The sequence below is a fragment of the Caloenas nicobarica genome, chromosome 5 (genome assembly GCF_036013445.1).
Source record: "Caloenas nicobarica isolate bCalNic1 chromosome 5, bCalNic1.hap1, whole genome shotgun sequence".
Lineage (NCBI taxonomy): Eukaryota > Metazoa > Chordata > Aves > Columbiformes > Columbidae > Caloenas > Caloenas nicobarica.
In genome coordinates, this window is record NC_088249.1 from 35,155,687 (window position 1) to 35,175,638 (window position 19,952).

A 19,952-nucleotide genomic window follows, 5' to 3' on the forward strand; every position below is an offset into this window, starting at 1 on the left:
TTTATGGTACGTTGATTTTAAGTTACCAGAATTGGCACACACATAGAAAAATACTCAGTAATGACAAACTTGTTATTTTGGGGGGTAATTTCACCTTGTTCTGACAGTGGGTACATTCATACGCTGCTGTGTGAGATTTCTTTTGCAGTATCCCTAGATATTGTATTTTAACTCTTCTCAGGCTGCTCTTTAATCTGTGGCAATGTCAGGACCCTCCATGTCAAAATGTGGATCAGTCTCTAGGTTTGTCAGTTCTTGCTACTCTCCAGGGTAATGATAGGCAGTAATGTGAAAGTATCATCTAGACATGCATATTTTATGAGAAAACAGTATTTTCTGTACGATGTGTTTGTTGGTGCTTTGATCTCAGTTCTTGCAGGATATTTGCTACGTGCAGTTCCTTTGATGCCTTTCTGTACTTTGAGGGTACCAGGTTGCTCTCTCTGTTTGGGTACGCTCGTGTTCTCATACCTCACAACTCGCAGCTTCCTGACAGAGCTGAACAGGGTGCACTGAATTGTTCGTGACTGAATAGTCTTGGAAAATCCCTGCTTTGTAGTGGTTCCTTCCTCCGTTTGGAGCTCTTAAATTCTTACTCCTGCTTGTGTCTATGAAAGTTGCACATATGGTGCCAGTTTTCTCTGCCACGTACGCAGGTCCTTGTGGCTGCCGTTTTATATACTACCTTTATAAGGGCAGAGTATCTGTTCTTCAATCATCCAAAATTCCTTCTCGAAGTGATGCCAAAGTTACAGAGTAGCCAGGCAATTAGTCCTCCGGTACTCATTTCCAGATCTTATGCTTTTTTAAATTGAATTTTATACTTCACATTCTTGATTTCATATGGACTTCATCATTTCTCTTTACAGGTCCAAGTCTTTTAGTTTGTTTCTTTGCTTGTTGTGCTGTGGGAGTATCAGCTGATTTCACACAGTGATTGTTCAGGTGGCTTTCTGGCTCGGTGTGGACTCAAGGAACTTCCCCACCACAGCCAAAGCAAATTCTGTTAGATCTCTGCGCAAATTTAGTATCTGTATTGTAAGGTATTTGGACATTTGCCGTAAGGCCACCCGGAGTTCTGTCTTTGCTTTCACTCAGCATTACGTTGCTCTAGTAGTATCCAGGGCTGCTTCAGCCTCCAGTGGAGCGATGCTGCAGTTGTTCGTGGGAGTCCTCAGGCTTCTCCTGGGCAGTAAATGGCAAAGGAACCGTTCAGAGTGAGTCCTCGTGGGAATGTACATGCAGACTCAAAGAAGAAAGGTTACTGCTCAGTAACTGGCGTTCTTTGAGAGGTATAGTCTGCATGTACATTAGTCTCCTACCTGCCTTTCCCCTCTTTCTGAATCTCTTTCAGGTTTGCTTGTGCATTTAAGAGGAACTGAAGTGGTGGCGGATGCTCTCTGCCCTGGATGTCAGGCCTCGAGCAGGAAGAGGGGAGGAGGCAGAACGCCCCTCCCAGACAGCCCAGGGCAGGCACCAGCCCACCCACTCTTACACTATTTGTATGGACTAAGTATCTCACAGTACAGCAGCCCTTCGTTGGTAGGTAAATTTTCTTTACTGTATTTTCGCAGGTAAAGCAGTAGGGTTTTTTTTATAAAAACAATTCCATTTGTTGACTCTGTGGATGGTACACATGCGGGGAAATTTATACCACAAAGTGCATTACACTGAGTAGCGCCCTATCTCTCTAATGGTTTCATCTCTTGTCTTTTTTCCCCTCGTCCTAACCTTTTTTAGATGTCTGAATATGTTCACTCTGCTCAATTTGCCATTTTCATTGAGAGCTACACCAAAAATTGAAATTACAGAAGTTGTAATATTATTTAAAAAGTAAAACGAAACACACGTCTTACACAATTGTAGCTAAGTGTATGAAGTAACATGTAAGATTGTATTTACTATTGGAAAATCAAGCTGTAAACTGAACTGGGTTCTGTAAGAATCAATTATATTTTTACAATTATGTTATTTTTTTAAAGCTTCGTAGTTAGAGAAAAGCAAACGTTTGAGTTTAAACATTTTTTTCCGCAGTGGGATTCCTCATGTGTGTGTGTTGTTTCATAGCTCTGTAGTCTACTGCACTTTCTACCCGTTAAACAGAATAAGTAGACATAAGGTATAACCTGACTTAAACTGGAGATGTCATCATCTCTGCATACAAATACATACATGCAAATTCTGAGAGTATTTTCAAGTATAGTTTCTAAGAAGTGGAGGTTGTGTGAGCTGAGGGCTATTATGGGAATGATTCTTGAGTTTTTGTACTTGGCGTTCTCTGAGACATGTTGCCTTTACCTATGTGATGGACCTGCTTTCACCAGTTTCTTAGAGTTGGAGCAGTTAGTGTTGTCTTGGCTGCTCAAAGAAATTTACAGTTGGTTTTCTGTGGCTTTGCCATTTCTAAGTTTTCAGTAAGATTGAGATGTAGCTTATCTCGGCCTAGTTAGAGCCAGCAAAGCTCAGTGAAGCTTCTGATTTGTGGTGCACGAGACCACGTACGGTAGATGTGGATATGCATGGATAAAATATTGTAAAGAACTCTAATTTTAGACTTTACTGACTTGTGTGTTAATATCAAGCTGCCTTTTCACATTCTAGAAAACCCAAAGTAAACAGTCTTTTAAACAATCTTCAATGAACATAAATGTATGTTAAAGGGGAAGGAAATGTGAAAAAAAAGCCATCTTGTTCTGCACAGTCTGAAGTTCATGGCTTCAAAATGAAGCATTTTTATCTTGTGATAACAGGTCTTTGAAGTGCTGATTTAATTTATTAAAAAAAAAAAGAGAAAATTTCTGTTTATCTGTTATTAGGTAGCACTATTGGATTAATTTAGTTGGTTTTATGTGTTGTGGGTTTTTTTTCCTTCCAGTTGCAATTTTACCTTGTGTTGTTGTAGGAATACTCAGCGGAATATATATTAGATGTCAACACTGGGAAGAGCAATACTGGCAAGGAGGCATTATGTTTTATTAAATTTTTATTGGCTTCAAGTAAATTCTTAAGAAAAACAAAGTTTTTGTAACTACTGTAGTATTTATTTTAATAAATAAACATATTTAGAGGAATTTTACGCATGGCAGAACTGAGACACATTGAACTTTGGTGCTTTTGCTAGTACATTTGTATTATGTAAAGATGAGCATATGTGTGTATAAGCTCACACTCATGTATATGTCTACCCAATTCAGAAAGGACAGGAAAGATGCTTCAAGAAACAGACATGTTTGGAAAATACCTATTTCTGACTCTTCTGACAGCTCTATGTTCCACCCGTTCCTCCAGGCATCTGAGGAAAACTGTTCTGCTGGAGGGACCGATCCTTTCCAGTGAGTAGCTGTGATTTCAAGACCTCAGCATGTGCTCAAGGGAGGATACCAGTGGTACCAACAGTAGATGGGAACAGATTTGCATACAGAAGCAAAAAGTCTTGTGCCTTGCTGCACATATAGACTCATGGTTTGCAGCCCATCTAGACACCCTTGTTGATTTTAGTTCAATTTGTTAAATCATACCATAAAATCACAGTTTTTCTTCTTTATACTGAGACTAAAATGTGAAGCTGGAATTAAAAATCGCTCCTCCGTCTTTCCAAGAGGAAATCGGCACAAAGCGTTTTAAAACTGCACTTTTATTTTGTGAAGTCAGTCTTGTATGGCTTACATTGTCTTTGCCTTTCTCCAGCGTAATAATTAGGAATTTTTTTGCCAGTTTCAGCTCTTAAAAATCAGACTACTTCAATGTTGGCACTCCCAGTCCTGGTGGTTTGACCAGCAAACACTTCAGTGTTTGCACATCCCTCTGCTTGACCTTTTGTACTCGTTTGCATAGATGAACTCTGAGCACTGCGATTCAATGCCTACTTTTTTTTTTTTTTATGTTCTAGGGATAATTATCACGAATGGTAGCTTTTAGAAGGTGGGAAGTACTTTTTTTAAAAAAAGGTTATGTTGCAGGCTGCATAGGTATATTGAACCTTGAAATAGTTGATAGTTGCAATTTATTTCATATGGAGAATGCCTATAATTAAATTTCCATTTTTAAAAAGTAAGCCATTTCTAGAGTACATTTTTGTTACTTTTTCCTTTAGTTTTGCATTTCAGTAGAATAGTTGCATTTTTATGACTTCTTTTAATACATTAGCTTAGTATTTAGAAAAACAACATTGCAAAATGACTGATGCAGAAAACTGCAAATATATCTGTAGAATCTTCAAAAGATTACTACGTTCAGTAAAATCCCGAAAGATGAAAAGGTCTCTTTAGACAGGCTGAGATACACACTTGGTTTCATCCAAGTAACTTGATTACAGTGATTACACCCTGAACATAATCCTAACATTCTTTTACTTTCCACCTTTTGTTGGTAGGGGAAGGAAAAAAGGGATGGAGGTAACAGAAAATGTTGAGTTTATTTTCATGGCAGTTTAATGTTTAATTCTCATATTCTTAAGTAATTTCAAGAGTGATTACTTGCAAAGTTGTTGCTCCACACATAAGAATATCTTTATGCCTGTACATATCAGCAGAGCTTTCAAGCAGTAAGAAAGATTGTGAGCATAAGAAATAAAACCTTCACAAGAAATAGGACAAAAAATATGAAATTATTCCAAGAATAAATTAACATTTCTAAGCCCTTCCCTCTTTTATCAAACTGAATGTTGAAATCAGCTCTTCATCTTTCCTACAGTGCCTTTGCTTTGTGGGTATTCGTGTTCTTGCATGGTCCTCAGCACTTAATTTTCCTTTTAAATTAATAGACAAGTCATGGTCAGCTGAATAGAAAAGATTGAGGCTCCTAAATAATATAACCGTGAGGAACAATTGGGTTACTTAATACCTTTTTCGTCTTTCCTGCTTTGTATTTGTGTGCTGTGACGCGAATTTCTGATTCATGCAATTATGTGCGCTCTCTCACGCCATAATATCAGGGCTGATCTCTGGCGAGCTGGGGTCTGGACTAGTTCAAACCACATGGCAAAGTAAAGGTTGTTGTGAGATCTTAATGTGCTGGTACCTGTGTTCCTGAAACTTGGCGGTCAAAGTGACGCCCAGTTTTCTTAGCAAATCTGCAACTAGGCAAACTTTCTTTTCTTTGTTATATTTTTCCATGTTTTCTATAACTATAATTTCTTCTTTGTGATGATGTTAGATGATCATAAATGCAAATGATTTCGGACATCCTTTTAGCTCTTTTACCGTGAGACCACACAGTGTGAAAGAAAATTAAATTGATATTTAGTGTGGCTTTTTATATAACAGTTCTTCTTATTTGACTTGGATTGCTAAGGCAAGTTATTATAGCATTAATAGCATTGTTATGTTTTTTTCCTTGCATTTTGAAAAATACTGTTCTAAAATAAACAGGATTTATTTGAAAATATAGTAGTTATATAATTTTGCAAAGCTTGTAGTTTTGAGAAGATCTGTGCTGGAGAACAGACTTGCATTTTTAAGCACTGTCAGTAGGTTTTCCTGGAAGCCGCTAAAGTCTTTTCAGTTACGTGAAGTTGTTTTGAGAACTTCTGGATAGTATGCATGTCTGTAAACCAGCTTATACTAACTTCTGTTTCAAAGTCCAATGTAAATATATGTATATTGCTTCATAATTAAATTTTTACTTAACATTGATACTTGTTCAGCAATTTTAATTAAATTTTAACACATTTTAAGTGACCCTTCATGTGTGATTAGTGGTGCATATAAGGCGAAATAACTTCAAGCTTGCACTGTGCTAGAAAAATTTAATGTGTGCCAAAAGAATAAACATCTTCATTAACTGCAGAATTACTTAACCAGTTCCAAGACTGAATATAGAATGGACGAATTCTTTATTAATTCTTTATGAAAACCTCCCTGCTTATATTCTTTTTAGCATTTCCCTATTCTTTCCTAATAAATGTTTTAAATGAGAACAGTGTACATGTACATGTATTCCAATGGCTAACGGATGAAAAGTATGCATATGCATTGAGAATTATTTTTACAAACCTTGTATTATGAAGCAAATGGTGTATTGATAAGAAAAAAGGTACACTTGTTAATCCCAGGAATAAGCACCATAATACTGATTTGAAGGGATGTGTTCTAGTCATTTCAGAAGCATAAACACATAGGGCTGTTATCACACTCTTGTTAGCAAAGTGAAAAATAGAACAAAAAGAAAAACAAGAAATCCTGTAGGACTGTAGCACCACAGGGCCCCTGGCCTACAGGAGTTCTCATTTGAAGACGCAGCAAATTCGGTTCCGTGCAAAGCTGGTGGAGAATCCAGCTGGGCTGCTGGCAGCAGCAAAGTGCATCTGAGTGGCCTTTTGTCCTCAGCTGATTGGAGCGGTGCTTCTTTTTTTAGATACTTAAAATGTCAATAAGAATGTTTTGTGGAATAGAGTTTTATGGGCTAGACAGAAAGTAAATAAGCTGAATATCAGACTCGGGTGTTTTTCTGTGGTTTTAAAATATCTAAGTGGTACAGTTTACACTTCTAAAATACAATGAAACCCAAACTTGCTGTCTGATAGTCAAAGGTCTTCTTACTGAAAGTTTGTTTCTTTACTATAACTAGAATTTGACAGAGAATTTTGTCTGCCTAAGTACACTGATGGCATAGTAGTAATGGGCATATAGTTACTGCTCAGCTTGTTTGAAGAGTTAGGGTGTATACTGATTTCTTTAGCTTTTTGTAGGCCATCACATGACATTTTTTCCATGTTAACTAGAGTATTATTGAACTGCAGTAAACTAAGAACAGTGGAAAGATTTATTTTCTCTATAAAACCAGTTGGAGTTTGGCAGGTTTTATTTTATCTAAAGATAAATGCTTACTTTAAAAAAACGCCTCATCTAACAAACAAACAAAAAAACAAGAACCAAACAAGCCAAACACAAAACAAAAACCACAAAACCCACAAAGTATCTCCCTCCTCTTTTATAATGACAAATTTTTCTTGATTATAATAATTTTAAAAATATATGTAATATTAAGCTCTAACTTTGCCAAACGCCGTTTTTACGTTGAACTCTCTCTGATATTCTCTGAAATTTGTAGCTGTTCAAAGTCAAGATGTATTTAGATGATGAAACAGAGAATATGCCACCTCTTTAAAATAAACTTTCTGATGCACATCTGTGTTATCGAAACAAACAATTTAAAGACTCAAAATGTGTTTTACTACCATAATTCACGTTTTTTCAAAACATAAGTCAAAAATCAGACTTAAGAGTTCATTTTTGTATGGGTCCGAGATATTATTCATATTCTTTTCCCGAGTTTATTTGAAACGTTCGTGTAACCAGAAGTTTCTGGTAATCTACAGCCCACCTGAGTGCCACCCTCAAAAAGGGGAGAGTAAAAAGATGAATGTGATTTTAATAAAGATTTAATAAAGACAAGATAATGCAAATGAGGAAGAAGAAAGAATGAGTAAAGAAAGGAGAAACAAAGACAGAACCCTTGGCTTTGCTGCTTTTTCAAGTAATCCTTGGATATGTTTGCGTGATGGGCCTTGTGGGCAGACACGAGGTTATTCTACCTGCAATTTGGAAGAGGCTGCATATGAGCTTCCTCTTAGTTGGAAGTTACATTGCAGTGCAAAGCCTGCAGAACATACACCTGAGGATTGTTTTAGATTGGTAGTGCTTTTCAAAATGTTCTGGACAGTTTTATGACCATCAACAATACTATAAGCTTTTAAAATCAGTATATTGCTCAGATCTGATTTTATGATAAATAACAAACTTGTAGCAGACAGTCACCCAAACAGTTCATTCCTCCGCAATACAATACTACAGAAACATAAATGTACTGTAAACTTTTTCAAAGAATGAGGTTTCTTTGCTAGAATAAGGATAGCCAAAGTAATTGATCTGACTGATTTCTGCAGATGAGTACTTTTCTGTGTGATAAATGAGTGTGCTTTGTGTAACACAGTTAATTTTGAGCTCCAAGCAGACATTGTGCTGCTGTGCTAGCCCACAGTAGAGTATGAAGAGGATAAGTGATATCAAAGAATCACAGAATGTTAGGGACTGGAACGGACCTCCAAAGATCATCTAGTCCAATCCCCCCGCCGGAGCAGGAACACCCAGATGAGGTTACACAGGAAGGCGTCCAGGCGGGTTTGAATGTCTCCAGAGAAGGAGACTCCACAGCCTCCCTGGGCAGCCTGTTCCAGTGTTCCGTCACCCTCACTGAGAAGTTGTTTCTTCTCATGTTTAAGTGGATATTGAGACTAAATAAATTTTCTGCTTATGTCAAAATTTTATCACCATTTGAAAACTAGTTTAAAATGCCATTTAAAAAATGCATGCAAATCAAATTAAACACTTTTCTAGTATCGTGAGTTTTGTAGTATTGTAAGTCATTGAATTTACATGACAGATTTATTAAGCTTAGTCCAGCCTTGGAATTGGTATACACAGTCCTATTGAGATGTTGTAGGCGATGCAGAAAAGATGATTATAGATAATCCCTTGTGTTGCTGTGTCAGGTGTATTATTGCATCTTTTAGTAGATAAGCTTCCAAATATGTGGTTCTCGCTTTTTTCAGGTTATTAAAAAGTAGAGCATAGAAACCAAAGTTACTGTAATAAGAATCAACTATCTGAATTAAACACACGTACTCTATTAACATAAAGCATTGTATTTATATCTCAAAATAAAAAAACCCCGGTTATATAAATGAATAAATGTGAATTCTTGTTTTCCATTTCAGGTCAAGAGATGGAGAACAGAATTTCAGTTTCGATTTCCAAAAATATTATGATGGATACTTGAATTAGTCTGTCATATGTTGGTTATAAATAGTGGTTTATAATCTTCGTATAAAAAGCCATGAGTGATTTTATAATTCCCTGTACTTATTGTATGTGTTTCTGGTTTTAAGACATTTCAAGCCTTCTGGTGTTTTCTGAGATAACTGTATCCCACATATTATTTGTTAGATCTGACAGGATTCATGTTCTCTTTCAGGAGACGCTGATAGATTGGTGTGATGAAAAGGAACTTAATTTGATTTTAACAACTGGAGGAACAGGGTTTGCACCACGAGATGTCACTCCAGAGGTGAGATAGTTCTGGAATAAGAAAACTCTGCCCTTTGGTGTAGAAATATGAGTCTGAGGGAGGGGGGTGATATTTTTTTGAAATTCCCTCTGTAACTTTATTTTGCAGTACCTCTGGACAGGTCAAGTGATAAACAACTTCAAAGCACAAAAAGCAATAGGGAATATAGCACAAGAGAATTACTCTGACCCAAAGCCATTTTCTAACTAAACTGTGGCATAGTATCATGGATTTCCAGACCCCTTACCAAATAAAATTCTAATGGCTTTTTGGTGTAATTTTCCTTAGCACTGCAGTACTACACTGCTAAGCAAAAACTTTTGGGGCTTTTGATGTGTCCTGCAGAAGGAAAAGTGGGATAAGAGAGATCCTTTAATTCTGCCTTGCAGGCTACTGCATTGACAACTACCACGTTATAGATTAGAGTGGGAGAGGCAGGGGGCGGGCAAAAAAATAAATCTGTGCAAAGCTGCTGTTGCTTTGCTCGACACCACATTGTCAAGAAAAGCTAAACAAGCACAGGGATGGAGGTAACCTGCACCAGTAAAGGTTGCACAGGAAATCTGGTTACATTCCACCTACAAGGTGCTAAGGTAAGAAAACAAAACAAAGCAAAGAACCTAATAACCTCATGGCCATGAATGGTAATATGAAATGACTGCGTGATTGGAGTATTTTAGTATTTATGGTTCCAGATTAGATTAATATGAGTTTTTAAAATCACATAGGTTTTTTGGTTTGCTTACGTTCACTAAAGGGCAGAATTAAGACTGAGTGCCTGAAATGTTTATTTCCATAATTTAACATATTTAGATTTCTCTTAAATACTCATATAAATTTTCAGTTGCTTAGACTTTTAACTTAGAGTTCATTTGAGTTCATGATAACATGCCTTCAATGCTTTTTATTTACAAATGTGTTCTGTCAACCATGACTGCATTTTAACTTTTTGCCACTAGGAATCTAAATATATTTTTTAATTTGTTGTATAAAATTTGTGTAACTAAACAAACATGTAAAGAAAATGCCCCCATATGTTACTTCTGATGTTTGTAGATGTTTTACTAGGAACGATAAGTAACTAAAACCTAAAGGTCTGTGGATCAGCAAATGGGAACAGTATAAGATGACCCCAGTGTGCCGGCTAGTGAAACTGAATTTGTGGATGATTTGCTGTGCTAAAGCAACACAAAAGTAAAACGTGTGTAGGTTGAATTGGTCTCTTACTTGCAAGCTAAGTGTAACAGTTTTGAAGGTTTTATTCCCAGCACTGTGTGAAAGGAGGACTGAATTTCTGTTTCAGATTTCCTGATTTGTTGCCTTCATGCAAGGTCAAGCCTAAGCAGTAGTGTCAGCAGAAGCATTTGGGACAAGAAATAAACAAATGAGAACTCTGACCGTAAACACCTAGTATTTTCCTTAGATTGCTTCATTGTTATTACTCAAACTAATTATTTGAGACAGGTGGTGATGATTTGTTTGATAGGTTTTGATGTTACAGTGAGCCATTTTAAAAATTATCTGAGTTGTTAAAGTGTCTTTGTATAATAAAAACACATTGATATAAAAATCATTAGTAACTTGTACTGAAGAAAAAAAGCATTGTTTTTAAACATAATAGGTATGCAAGACTTCAGTTGGTTACAACAGAATTAAGTGTTCTGAATGTCAAATTATTCTCATATTTAAAAAGAATTTATAAATGACATCTACTGTCTTCTCACACATTTAAGTTTGTCCTGGTTTTGTCTGGGATAGAGTCAATTTTCTTCCCAATAGCCGTAGTTTGGATTTAGTATGAGAAGAATATTGTTAACCCACTGTGTTTTGGTTGTTGCCAGGTAGTCAAGGGCTTTTTGGCTTCCCGTGGTCTACCAGGTGCGCCAGGAGCTGGGAGCGAGCACAGCCAGGACAGCTGCCCCAAGCTGCCCAAAGGGCTGCTCCTCACCATATGATGTCAGGCTCAGTATAGAAACTGGAGTTGGCCAGGGGGCAAATACCACTGCTTGGGAACAAACAGGTTATCGGTGTTGCGGGTGGTGAGCAATTGCATTGTGCATCACTTGTTTGGTATGTTGTATTAGGTTTTTTTCTCTTCCTTTGCTATTAAACAGTCCTTATCTCACCCACGAGGTTTGGTTTTTTTTCCTTTCCAATTCTCTCCTCCATCCCACTTTGCAGGGGAGAGTGAGCAAGCGACTGCATGGTCCTAGTTGCCAGCTGGGGTTAAACCTTTAATAGGACAGAAAAGGAAGAAAAAAAAAAAATAATAATCATCATCATCGAATTGTTTCAGTTGGAAGAGACCCTCAGGATCATCGAGTCCAACCATAACCTAACTCTAGCACTAAACCATGTCCCTAAGAACCTTGTCTAAACACCTTTTAAACACCTCCAGGGATGGTGACTCCACCGCTTCCCTGGGCAACCTGTTCCAATGCCTGACAACCCTTTCCGTGAAGAATTTTTTTCCTAATATCCAATCTAAACCTCCCCTGGCGCAACTTGAGGCCATTTCCCCTTGTCCTATCACTTGCTACTTGGGAGAAGAAATCAACACCCTCCATGCTACAACCTCCTTTCAGGTAGTTGTAGACAGCGATAAGGTCTCCCCTGAGCCTCCTTTTCTCCAGGCTAAACAACCCCAGTTCCCTCAGCTGCTCCTCATCAGACTTTAATAATATTAATAATAATAATAATAATAATAATAATAATAATAATAATAATAATAATAATAATAATAATAATAATAATAATAATAATAATAACAATAATGATGATGACAGTAATAATAATAATAATAGTCCTTGGCTACCCACAACCACCAAAACATCAGTGTATTATTGACATGCTTCTTATACTAAATCCAAACTACAGCTACTAGAAAGAAAATTGACTCTATTCCAATTGAAGTCAGGACAAAGTTAGATGAACTTGCAAGACTGAACTTAAATCACAGTGGAGAAATTGAGTGCCAGTGTTCATTACAAAGTGGCAATGATAAGGTTTGTTCTTATGTTAGGGTTTATTATATCATTCATTCAAATAATGTTTTTAAGGGATGAAGATTAGCTTGCCAATATGTGTCATAACAAAAATATATGAGGAAGCATAAGCTTTGACCTTATATTTTATGTCTTTTGGGTCAATGAGAGCACCAATTCAAAATAGAAAATTCAGCATGTCAAGATGAAATGTGCAATAGCAAGCCTTCAGGAGAACTCGCATTGATGCAGGAAGTAGTTTTAATCTCTTCCATGTATGATGTTCGTCCAGCATGTTCTCCTCTCATTGCTGAACTGATAACAAAATGATGTGATCATGACATTGTGCTATCGAGATGTCATCTTTAAGACATGATTTTTAAACTGGTAATAATTGAAGCTGATACTGGAAGACGTTTCAGCATTTTTCCTGAGAGTAGGGAGAGTAGTCCCTCGGGTCATATTTCAGCTGGAATGATTCAGTCCTGCTTCTTCTTAATCCTCCCGTACTTTTTATTAGAAAACATGTTTTTCTTCTTTCTTTTCTGAGCATAGATGCATAATTATTATTGTTGTACAAGATAAAGCTAGTTCCTGAGATTATTTACAGCCCAAAGAATTAATATTAATTGAATTTCATTAGTTATTGATTAAATTGAAATTAACTTCCTAGCATAATATATCTATTAAAAAGAACTTCTTTAAACTTCAGAAATTTATGATTAAGTTTCCAAAAAAAATTACTCGGTTTCCCTCTCAGTTGGCCTTTTGAACACTGTATCAGAATCATATGAGGTTACTGCAGTTGTTTCAATGATGTGTAATGACTGTTTTTCTTATAATGGAAGAGATTATTTTATGGGTATTCACAATATCTGATTTTCCTTACCTGTCTCCGGTCCCTAAATTTATAGTCTGAGTCTAGTCAGTGGGTGGGGAGAAGCTTTTGAATTAGTTACTATGATTCACATTTTGAGGGGTGAGGGACAATTGAATTAGGCAGCATGAATATCTTTCACCTTCTTGTCTACGTGACGAGAAGTGATGAAATGCTTGTAGATATTAAAAAAAAAGATCACCCAATGGACAGCTGAATTTGAAGGAAACTGTCTTGTAGATGTTATTAGTGAACACTGCAGTTCCTCATCTGTTGTGGCAGTTGATGATAGTTTGCATTTGGACTATTGCCAAAGTGTAGGCTTAATTTTGTAGATACAACCACCTTTTTTTTTTTTTTAACTATCTTATTTTCCCTGTAATTTGTGGGGGTAGTGTTTAAATCCATACTGGAAATGCTCATCCAGTCTGCTTGTTGATTGAAAAAAGTGTCTCTTGCTGGACAGTGATCAAGGCTTTATATATGACCAAAGTTAAGTTTAGGGCACTTTTGTTTTTTATTTCCAGATAGAAACATTTTGTCCTTAGAACTACAGTATTTGAGTGGTAGTTACAGTTCTTAGAGAATGTTAATGATACTATTCATTGTCTTTTGTGAAGATATTTAAATAATGTGGCAGCACTTTTTATCTGCCGCTAGGGATCCTGTGACATAGAAATGTGTTTTCTCTATTGCTGTTGATTAATACAAGTTAGAAAGGAAAAGTCTTATGTAGACAGGTGCTCTGCACAGTTTTCTATCTTCTGTCTTCTCTATTTTTATATTTATTCTTTTGTAAAATTGCACATCCAAAAAATTCACTTGTCTGCTCCTAAGAGAGTCTTCTAGCTGTTTTCTTATCCTTTGTCTCTAGTGTGGCTTGCAAGTCTCGTTTGCCCCCCTACGAGACTAATTTTGTGTGCTTAGATAGCAGCAATAGAAGTCAACTTATTGTGCCTCAACTGATGGTGGACATCTGTGAGCTGTGTCACTATGTGTACTCACAAGTCGCTCAGAGCCAGGGCAGATGTCAGCCCTGGAATTTTAAGATAAGACTTTAGATGAAGCATAGAAGAGCTCTCTTCCATCGTGTAAAGCCAGACAGATGTTTCCGTGCAGTCTTCCTCCTCTTCCAATGGGCTGGAGAAATGATGAATGCTCCTTTTAATTATTGCTGATTATATTCTTCAATATTTATAGACTGTTTTAAAATGTATTTAGGTGCATACATGTTTTCATTTAATCTGACAATATATGCATATTTGTTTATTCTTTCATCGGAGTTTTAGTCCGTGAAAAGAAATCGTTGCTCTCTGAACTCCTTCCTATTTGTCAGCATTTTTCTGAAAAAAAAAAAAGCATGCTCAGTATGAACAAAATACTCCAAACCCAGCCACACAAAAGCCATGTCTGGAGAGAATAAATTCTTTATTTTGCTGTGATATAAAGTTTTTGTATGTTCAAATCAAAATTCCACCAGTGTTTTTATAATCATTACCAATTGCCAGTTTTCTCTCACCTGTCCTTTCCCAGTTCCCTAATGTATCTTGTGCTATTGCTGTTTCCCAAGTTTTTCGTTACTGTGAATTATTCTTCCAATTCCATTTCATTTCCAAAGACTATTATAATGTTTGTATTCTTCCATTTCTCAGTCCCAAGTAATGTCAACACTCCTCCTAATCTCTATGGTTTGCAATTTCCATGTGTTTGTTTGGTTTGTTTGTTTTCCCTTCAACTTTGTTAATGAAATAAGACTCTTGCGACACCATAGGGTATGTCATGTTATAGCCATACTCTCACAGCACATGTTCCCCCCAGATTAACCCAAATCCACTGAGACATTTCAGATAACAACTTCCATTTAATATGCAATAATATAAACTAGAAATAATATGTAGGGTTTTCGTCCTCTCTGGTTCAAATAGTGCCTTTCCAGGGCAGCAGGATTTCTAGTATTGTTTGTTGTGGATATGGGAGTACTTCTGTTCTTCTTCAGCAGAATTCAACTCTTCTTAGTGCCAAACCAAAACCACCTTAATGTTGACACTGCATCAGGAGAAACTCATTTTCTTTCACAAACTGTCTCTTCAGGATGGCTCCATAGTGAGGAGGAATGAAGTCTTCATCTCACATGGGACATGAGTCATTTTGTGGTAGGAATACTATGAAACCATACAGCCTCTAATTACCCAGGCTCTTGTTTAAGTTTTTCACCCTTCAATATTCAATTCAATCCTCCAATTTAATAACCTTTTTCAGCATTGATTTTTGTCGTCTGTTTTAAGACTGTAGTTTTGCAGATCTCTTAATGGAGGTCTCACTGCCCATTAAGTTTGATTTCTGTGTAGTGCTATAGTAAAATGAAGTGTGCTGTGTATGTATGATGTCTGATCCTGTAACTTGTCATCAGATCTTTTGAGAACTATTGTTATCCATATTTCTTAGAAAATGATGTTTCTAACTCAGCCTGCTCCTAAAGGGTCTGAATTATGAAACTTTGCCAGGTGTGTCTAGGCAATAAATAAACTTAAATGGAATAGACTGCTCTATGACAGAGTCCTTCCAAACTCTGTGCTACTCTGTTAGAAATTCATTAACAGCTCTATAAGGTATCATTCCCTTTTTCTTAGCCCTCCAGACAGTTCCTAGTTTGTATGATTATGTCTTTATCCAGTCTGCTCTAATTTTTTAATAAAATTTATTATTTGAAATGCTGTATTTGATGTCATAAAAATCCAAATATATTTGTGTGCCTCATTCATTTAATTTAAAATTCTGTAATTAGATTTTAAATTTTGTATTTGGAAGGCATGTTATTATAGCAGAGTTGATATATTTAGTTGCAGAATACTTTTCACTAACCAACTATTACCATTTTCTTCAAGAAGCAGCAGTATTTGCACTACAGATTATTTGCACTGCAGATTATTTGCACTACATGGTACACCATCAGGTTACAGAAGTACCTGTGTCTTTGGAAATTCCAAACTGATCTAGCTGATTTATGAAGTGCTAAAAAGTGCACTTTCTCATCTCCTGTGTGAGATTCTCAGGAAAACTGGGTAATGTGCCAGCATCACTGAAGAGCTTGGTTGGGCTACTATCAACTGCAGTCACTGCACGGAAATACCTGTGAGCTGCCAGGACAGCTGTGGTGGGACGTGTGAGAGGGAAGGAAGCCAGATCCCATTTCAACTCCACTTACTTTAATATCAGAGGTTACACAAAAAAAAGAAAAGAAGCCCCTGACCTCACCCCAGCCCTCCCTCCGCCCCCCAAATAAACACCACGCACACACACAAAATCAAACCACACCAAAAAAAAGGAAGAACAAAAAAGAAACAAATTACAAATATACAAAGAGAGCATTTCTGAAGCATGCTAATTTTGATAAATAAAGAGGCTTGGTAAATTCTTGACATTCTGCTACATAAACAGCATTTTTGAACGTGTTTCCATGTCAGTGTATCCAGATGAGATACTGGATTGAAAGAATGTATGTCTCTCAACTTGTTTCTGTCTACATTTCCTGACATAGACAAGTATGAAGATGGTGGGGGAAAAAAGAGGAATAGGAATGCAGAGGATACTTTTGTCTCTGTATATAGGATTGATGTGTCTAAAATGGAAAGCTGCATATTTTTCCTTTCTAAAAAGTTTCAAATGTCACAACGGATATAGAAAAAGGTCAAAAAAAATGATGGCCAGGAGAGGTGCTTTCTGTGAGCATTACACAACTCAGTCTATTTAGTTTATCTACTAAAGAGAATTGTAACAATAGCTGGTGAGAAGAAGCTTGAGCCAGAAAAGTCTAATAAGAAAATCATCATAAAGGAAGGTTTTTCTGTGTTTGAGTTAGTTTGTTTGTTTAACAATGAGAGATTAATTACACAAACAAAAACCTTAAAGAAGAGCTGTGTTCTCTGTTTTAATCCTGTCAAATCAAAAGTGATTGTTTGTGGAACAGATATTTTATAAAACTCAAGTTATCTTGTACTCCTTACAGAAGTCATGGATGATGTTTAATGAGTTATCCTGTGTGGAAGGCCAAACTAGATTCTAGCCTTTTGTTCTATACGTGTTAAATGAGAAGATAGTTTGATTCAAATGGATCCTGGGATTAAAAAATAAGCAATTTCTCCCCTGCATCCAAAAGGATTACAGGAATTGCATATTTTTTTTTTTTTTATTTTGAACATGCAAAACTCTGGTAATATCAGTTGAGGATGCTGGGGCAAATAGATTTTAATTTTTTTTTTTAACGTGTTAACATCCTGGGTAGACATCTGACCATCACATCCTGAAAATAATATTAATAGAATTCCTGTTAAGCAGGAGAGTATTTTTGCCCATTTGAGGATCAATTTTTATGTGCTTTATTTTAGCTTTCCTTAACACACTCAAATAGCAAATAGTATTTCTGTTTTCTGTCTTTCAAACTTGTATGAAATATTTGCAAGCTCTGTTGAAGAAAACAGTAGTAAAACAGCAGTAAGGGATTTCTCATAGAATGAGAAGCAAAGCTACAGTAATGAGCAAAATCTTGCTTTTTTATCTTAAATTTTGGAATCAAGCTTTTTATTCCAAGGTAATTTCAGAATGGAAGTTGGAAAGAGACTCAGCATACTTTGTGCATGGACAAATTGCTTCATATCCCAGTGATCTCAATTACTTTCAGAAATACACTCAGAAGAAAAATATGATTATAATTTACTTTTATTTGGGTGAAGAGAAGGGTTTTCCTCCTCTTGACATTACTGATGCCTTTTTAGCTGTGTTTTCACTGTAAGGACCACAGCTCGATTGGACATCTCTCTGTTAACTTAAATTAACTGGCTTGGATCCTATTAGCAGTGTAGCCACAAGAGTGGGTAGATCTTGTCATCCTTTCTGGAACATTGTCAGGCCTGTAATTATGCAATCGTTGCCCCCAATGTGAAATTTTTTTCGGGTAATGGTCTATTACAAAGAGTTTAATAAAATCTTAATGTGGAGAAAATTAACAAAAAATGTATAGACATGTTAGACTTCTCTGTGAAGGCAGCTTAAAGAAATATTAACTAAAGGGCAAATACTAGTTTGGATTTAAGATGTATGAAAGTTCAAGTGAGTTAGTCCTTTTGACATAAACACACCAGAGTAGCAAAATGACTCACTATTAAAATAGTTGCTCATTAAAACTAATACTTAGTAAAGAGTACAGAATTTCTCATTTGCTCCTTGCCTGCTGTGTAGGAGCTCTTCCATCCACTAAATGGAAAGAAACTGGAAGACTCTTGGAAAGCAGCTGGCCTCAGCAGTTATTCTTAGGATTATAGCTGGTCCTTTGCCTGCTTCTGCTAATTGCTACCATGTGGAGCAGTGAAGCTTTAGCAAAATGCTAACTCAGTGTAAGTACCAGAATAGAAAACCAAAATGACTATTGTCACACTCAGGCATGAAAGTCTTACCAGTTATCGACAAGAAAATATTTGCTTTGTAACCTCAATTTAGACCACTCTACAGATATTTTAGATTCTTGTCACTTCATGTGTATATTCTTTTTCCCAATTTTTAATAATGAGGTGCATAATCTGCTGTTGATGATTTATTATTGACATTTAAAGCTTCACTAGATTTTAAAAGTCCACATTTTCTTCCACAAATAAACCTCATTTTATGGTTTGCTGAGATCAGTATGTCATAGTTTGTGTTCATTGAGCCTTGAAACATTTGGAGAGAAGGTGCTAGCAGCTTTGTTCTTGCTGTGGTGCAGCTAACTGTAGTTGCTGCTGGCCACAAAATCAGGGGATTTGATGAAAATCCCAATGCATGCTCTGAGCACCTCATACTCTATAGGATTAGCATCTGCTTTGGTTCAGTCAGTGTATGCTGTTCCTAGCTGGTTTATGCGATTACCAGTCATGATGGAAATTATGTGGTCTCCTCTGCCTAACTTCCTGTCATTCTATTCTAAACCCAAACAGTAGTGTTTGATACAGGGAAGTCTGGATGTGCAAGAATTTCCTGTCCTATGACCCCAGCTTCTAAATTTGAAGTTATATTAGCCTCTGTTATTCTTGTGCCTTCTCAGCTAGCAGGGCAATGAGTGGCTGATACCCGGAGGATTAGTATAAATAATGTTCTGTCAGCTTAGCCTGTTACTACCACATTCCTTAAATGCTTTGTTGCATATGAGTTACATGGCAAGTTCATATGGATTCTGTCTCAGTGACCTTTCCAAATCCCAGTTCAGCAGTGCACAGCAGAACTAATACTTCTTTTACTGTGTCTGAGGTTCTCTGCAGTTTGCATGAGAAGGAAGAATTGGCTTCTTGTTGCATATTATTGCCTGATCAAATGAGGCGTAGGTTTTTGGTGTTACCAATATGAACTTAATGTGCAGGCAGAAGTCCACACAATGTGGACTTCTAAGAGGACAGAAATAGTGAAGTTTGATTCTTAGTTGGTTGAGTTTTGGTTACTAGGAAGACACTGAATAGAGAGGCTAGTGACTGAAATGACAGATGAGTTAAATTACTGAATTTTAATACTGCTGGGATTTTCTCAGTTTTTACATTCTGGAGTTCATTACATGCTTCTGAAATAGAGCAGCAGCTAAGATTTTGGAAACATGGTTTAATTAGTTTAAAAAAAACCAAACGACGTGTTAAACAACAGAGCAATTAAGTTAAAAAGGAGATTCAAGGTAAAAAAAGGTGCTGATAAGTTTTGTACTTTTGCAACTCTTGCCATAGAAGAGGGTTGCCCCACAAGGCTCGTAAGACTAATTCTTTAATCATTAGATTGTGGATGTATCTTAGCCAGATTCAAACACCAGCCTACACTAGTGATGAGTAACAGTTAATGACTTACTCAGTGTATCTCACAATGGCTGGCCGTGGCTAATGGGTACTCCTGTTCATCTTTACAAGCTATTTTGCAGTGGATATGGGAATGAGCTCACAAGACCATCCCCTTTCCCCTCTTATGCACCTTGTGCTAGAGGTAAGTGTGGTTTTGAGGAATAAGGGTGGGATGACATG

General features: G+C 36.6%; 1 protein-coding gene across 2 annotated transcripts in view; it reads left to right on the forward strand.

Annotated features, from left to right (window-relative positions):
* The window catches only part of GPHN (gephyrin), a 294,994-nt gene that overhangs the window by 139,929 nt on the left and 135,113 nt on the right, over positions 1 to 19,952 (forward strand). For both annotated transcript variants that reach the window (XM_065635424.1, XM_065635425.1), the window contains exon 4: positions 8,974 to 9,066. In XM_065635424.1, the coding sequence (XP_065491496.1) occupies positions 8,974 to 9,066 (93 nt within the window). The remainder of the gene's footprint in view (positions 1 to 8,973; positions 9,067 to 19,952) is intronic.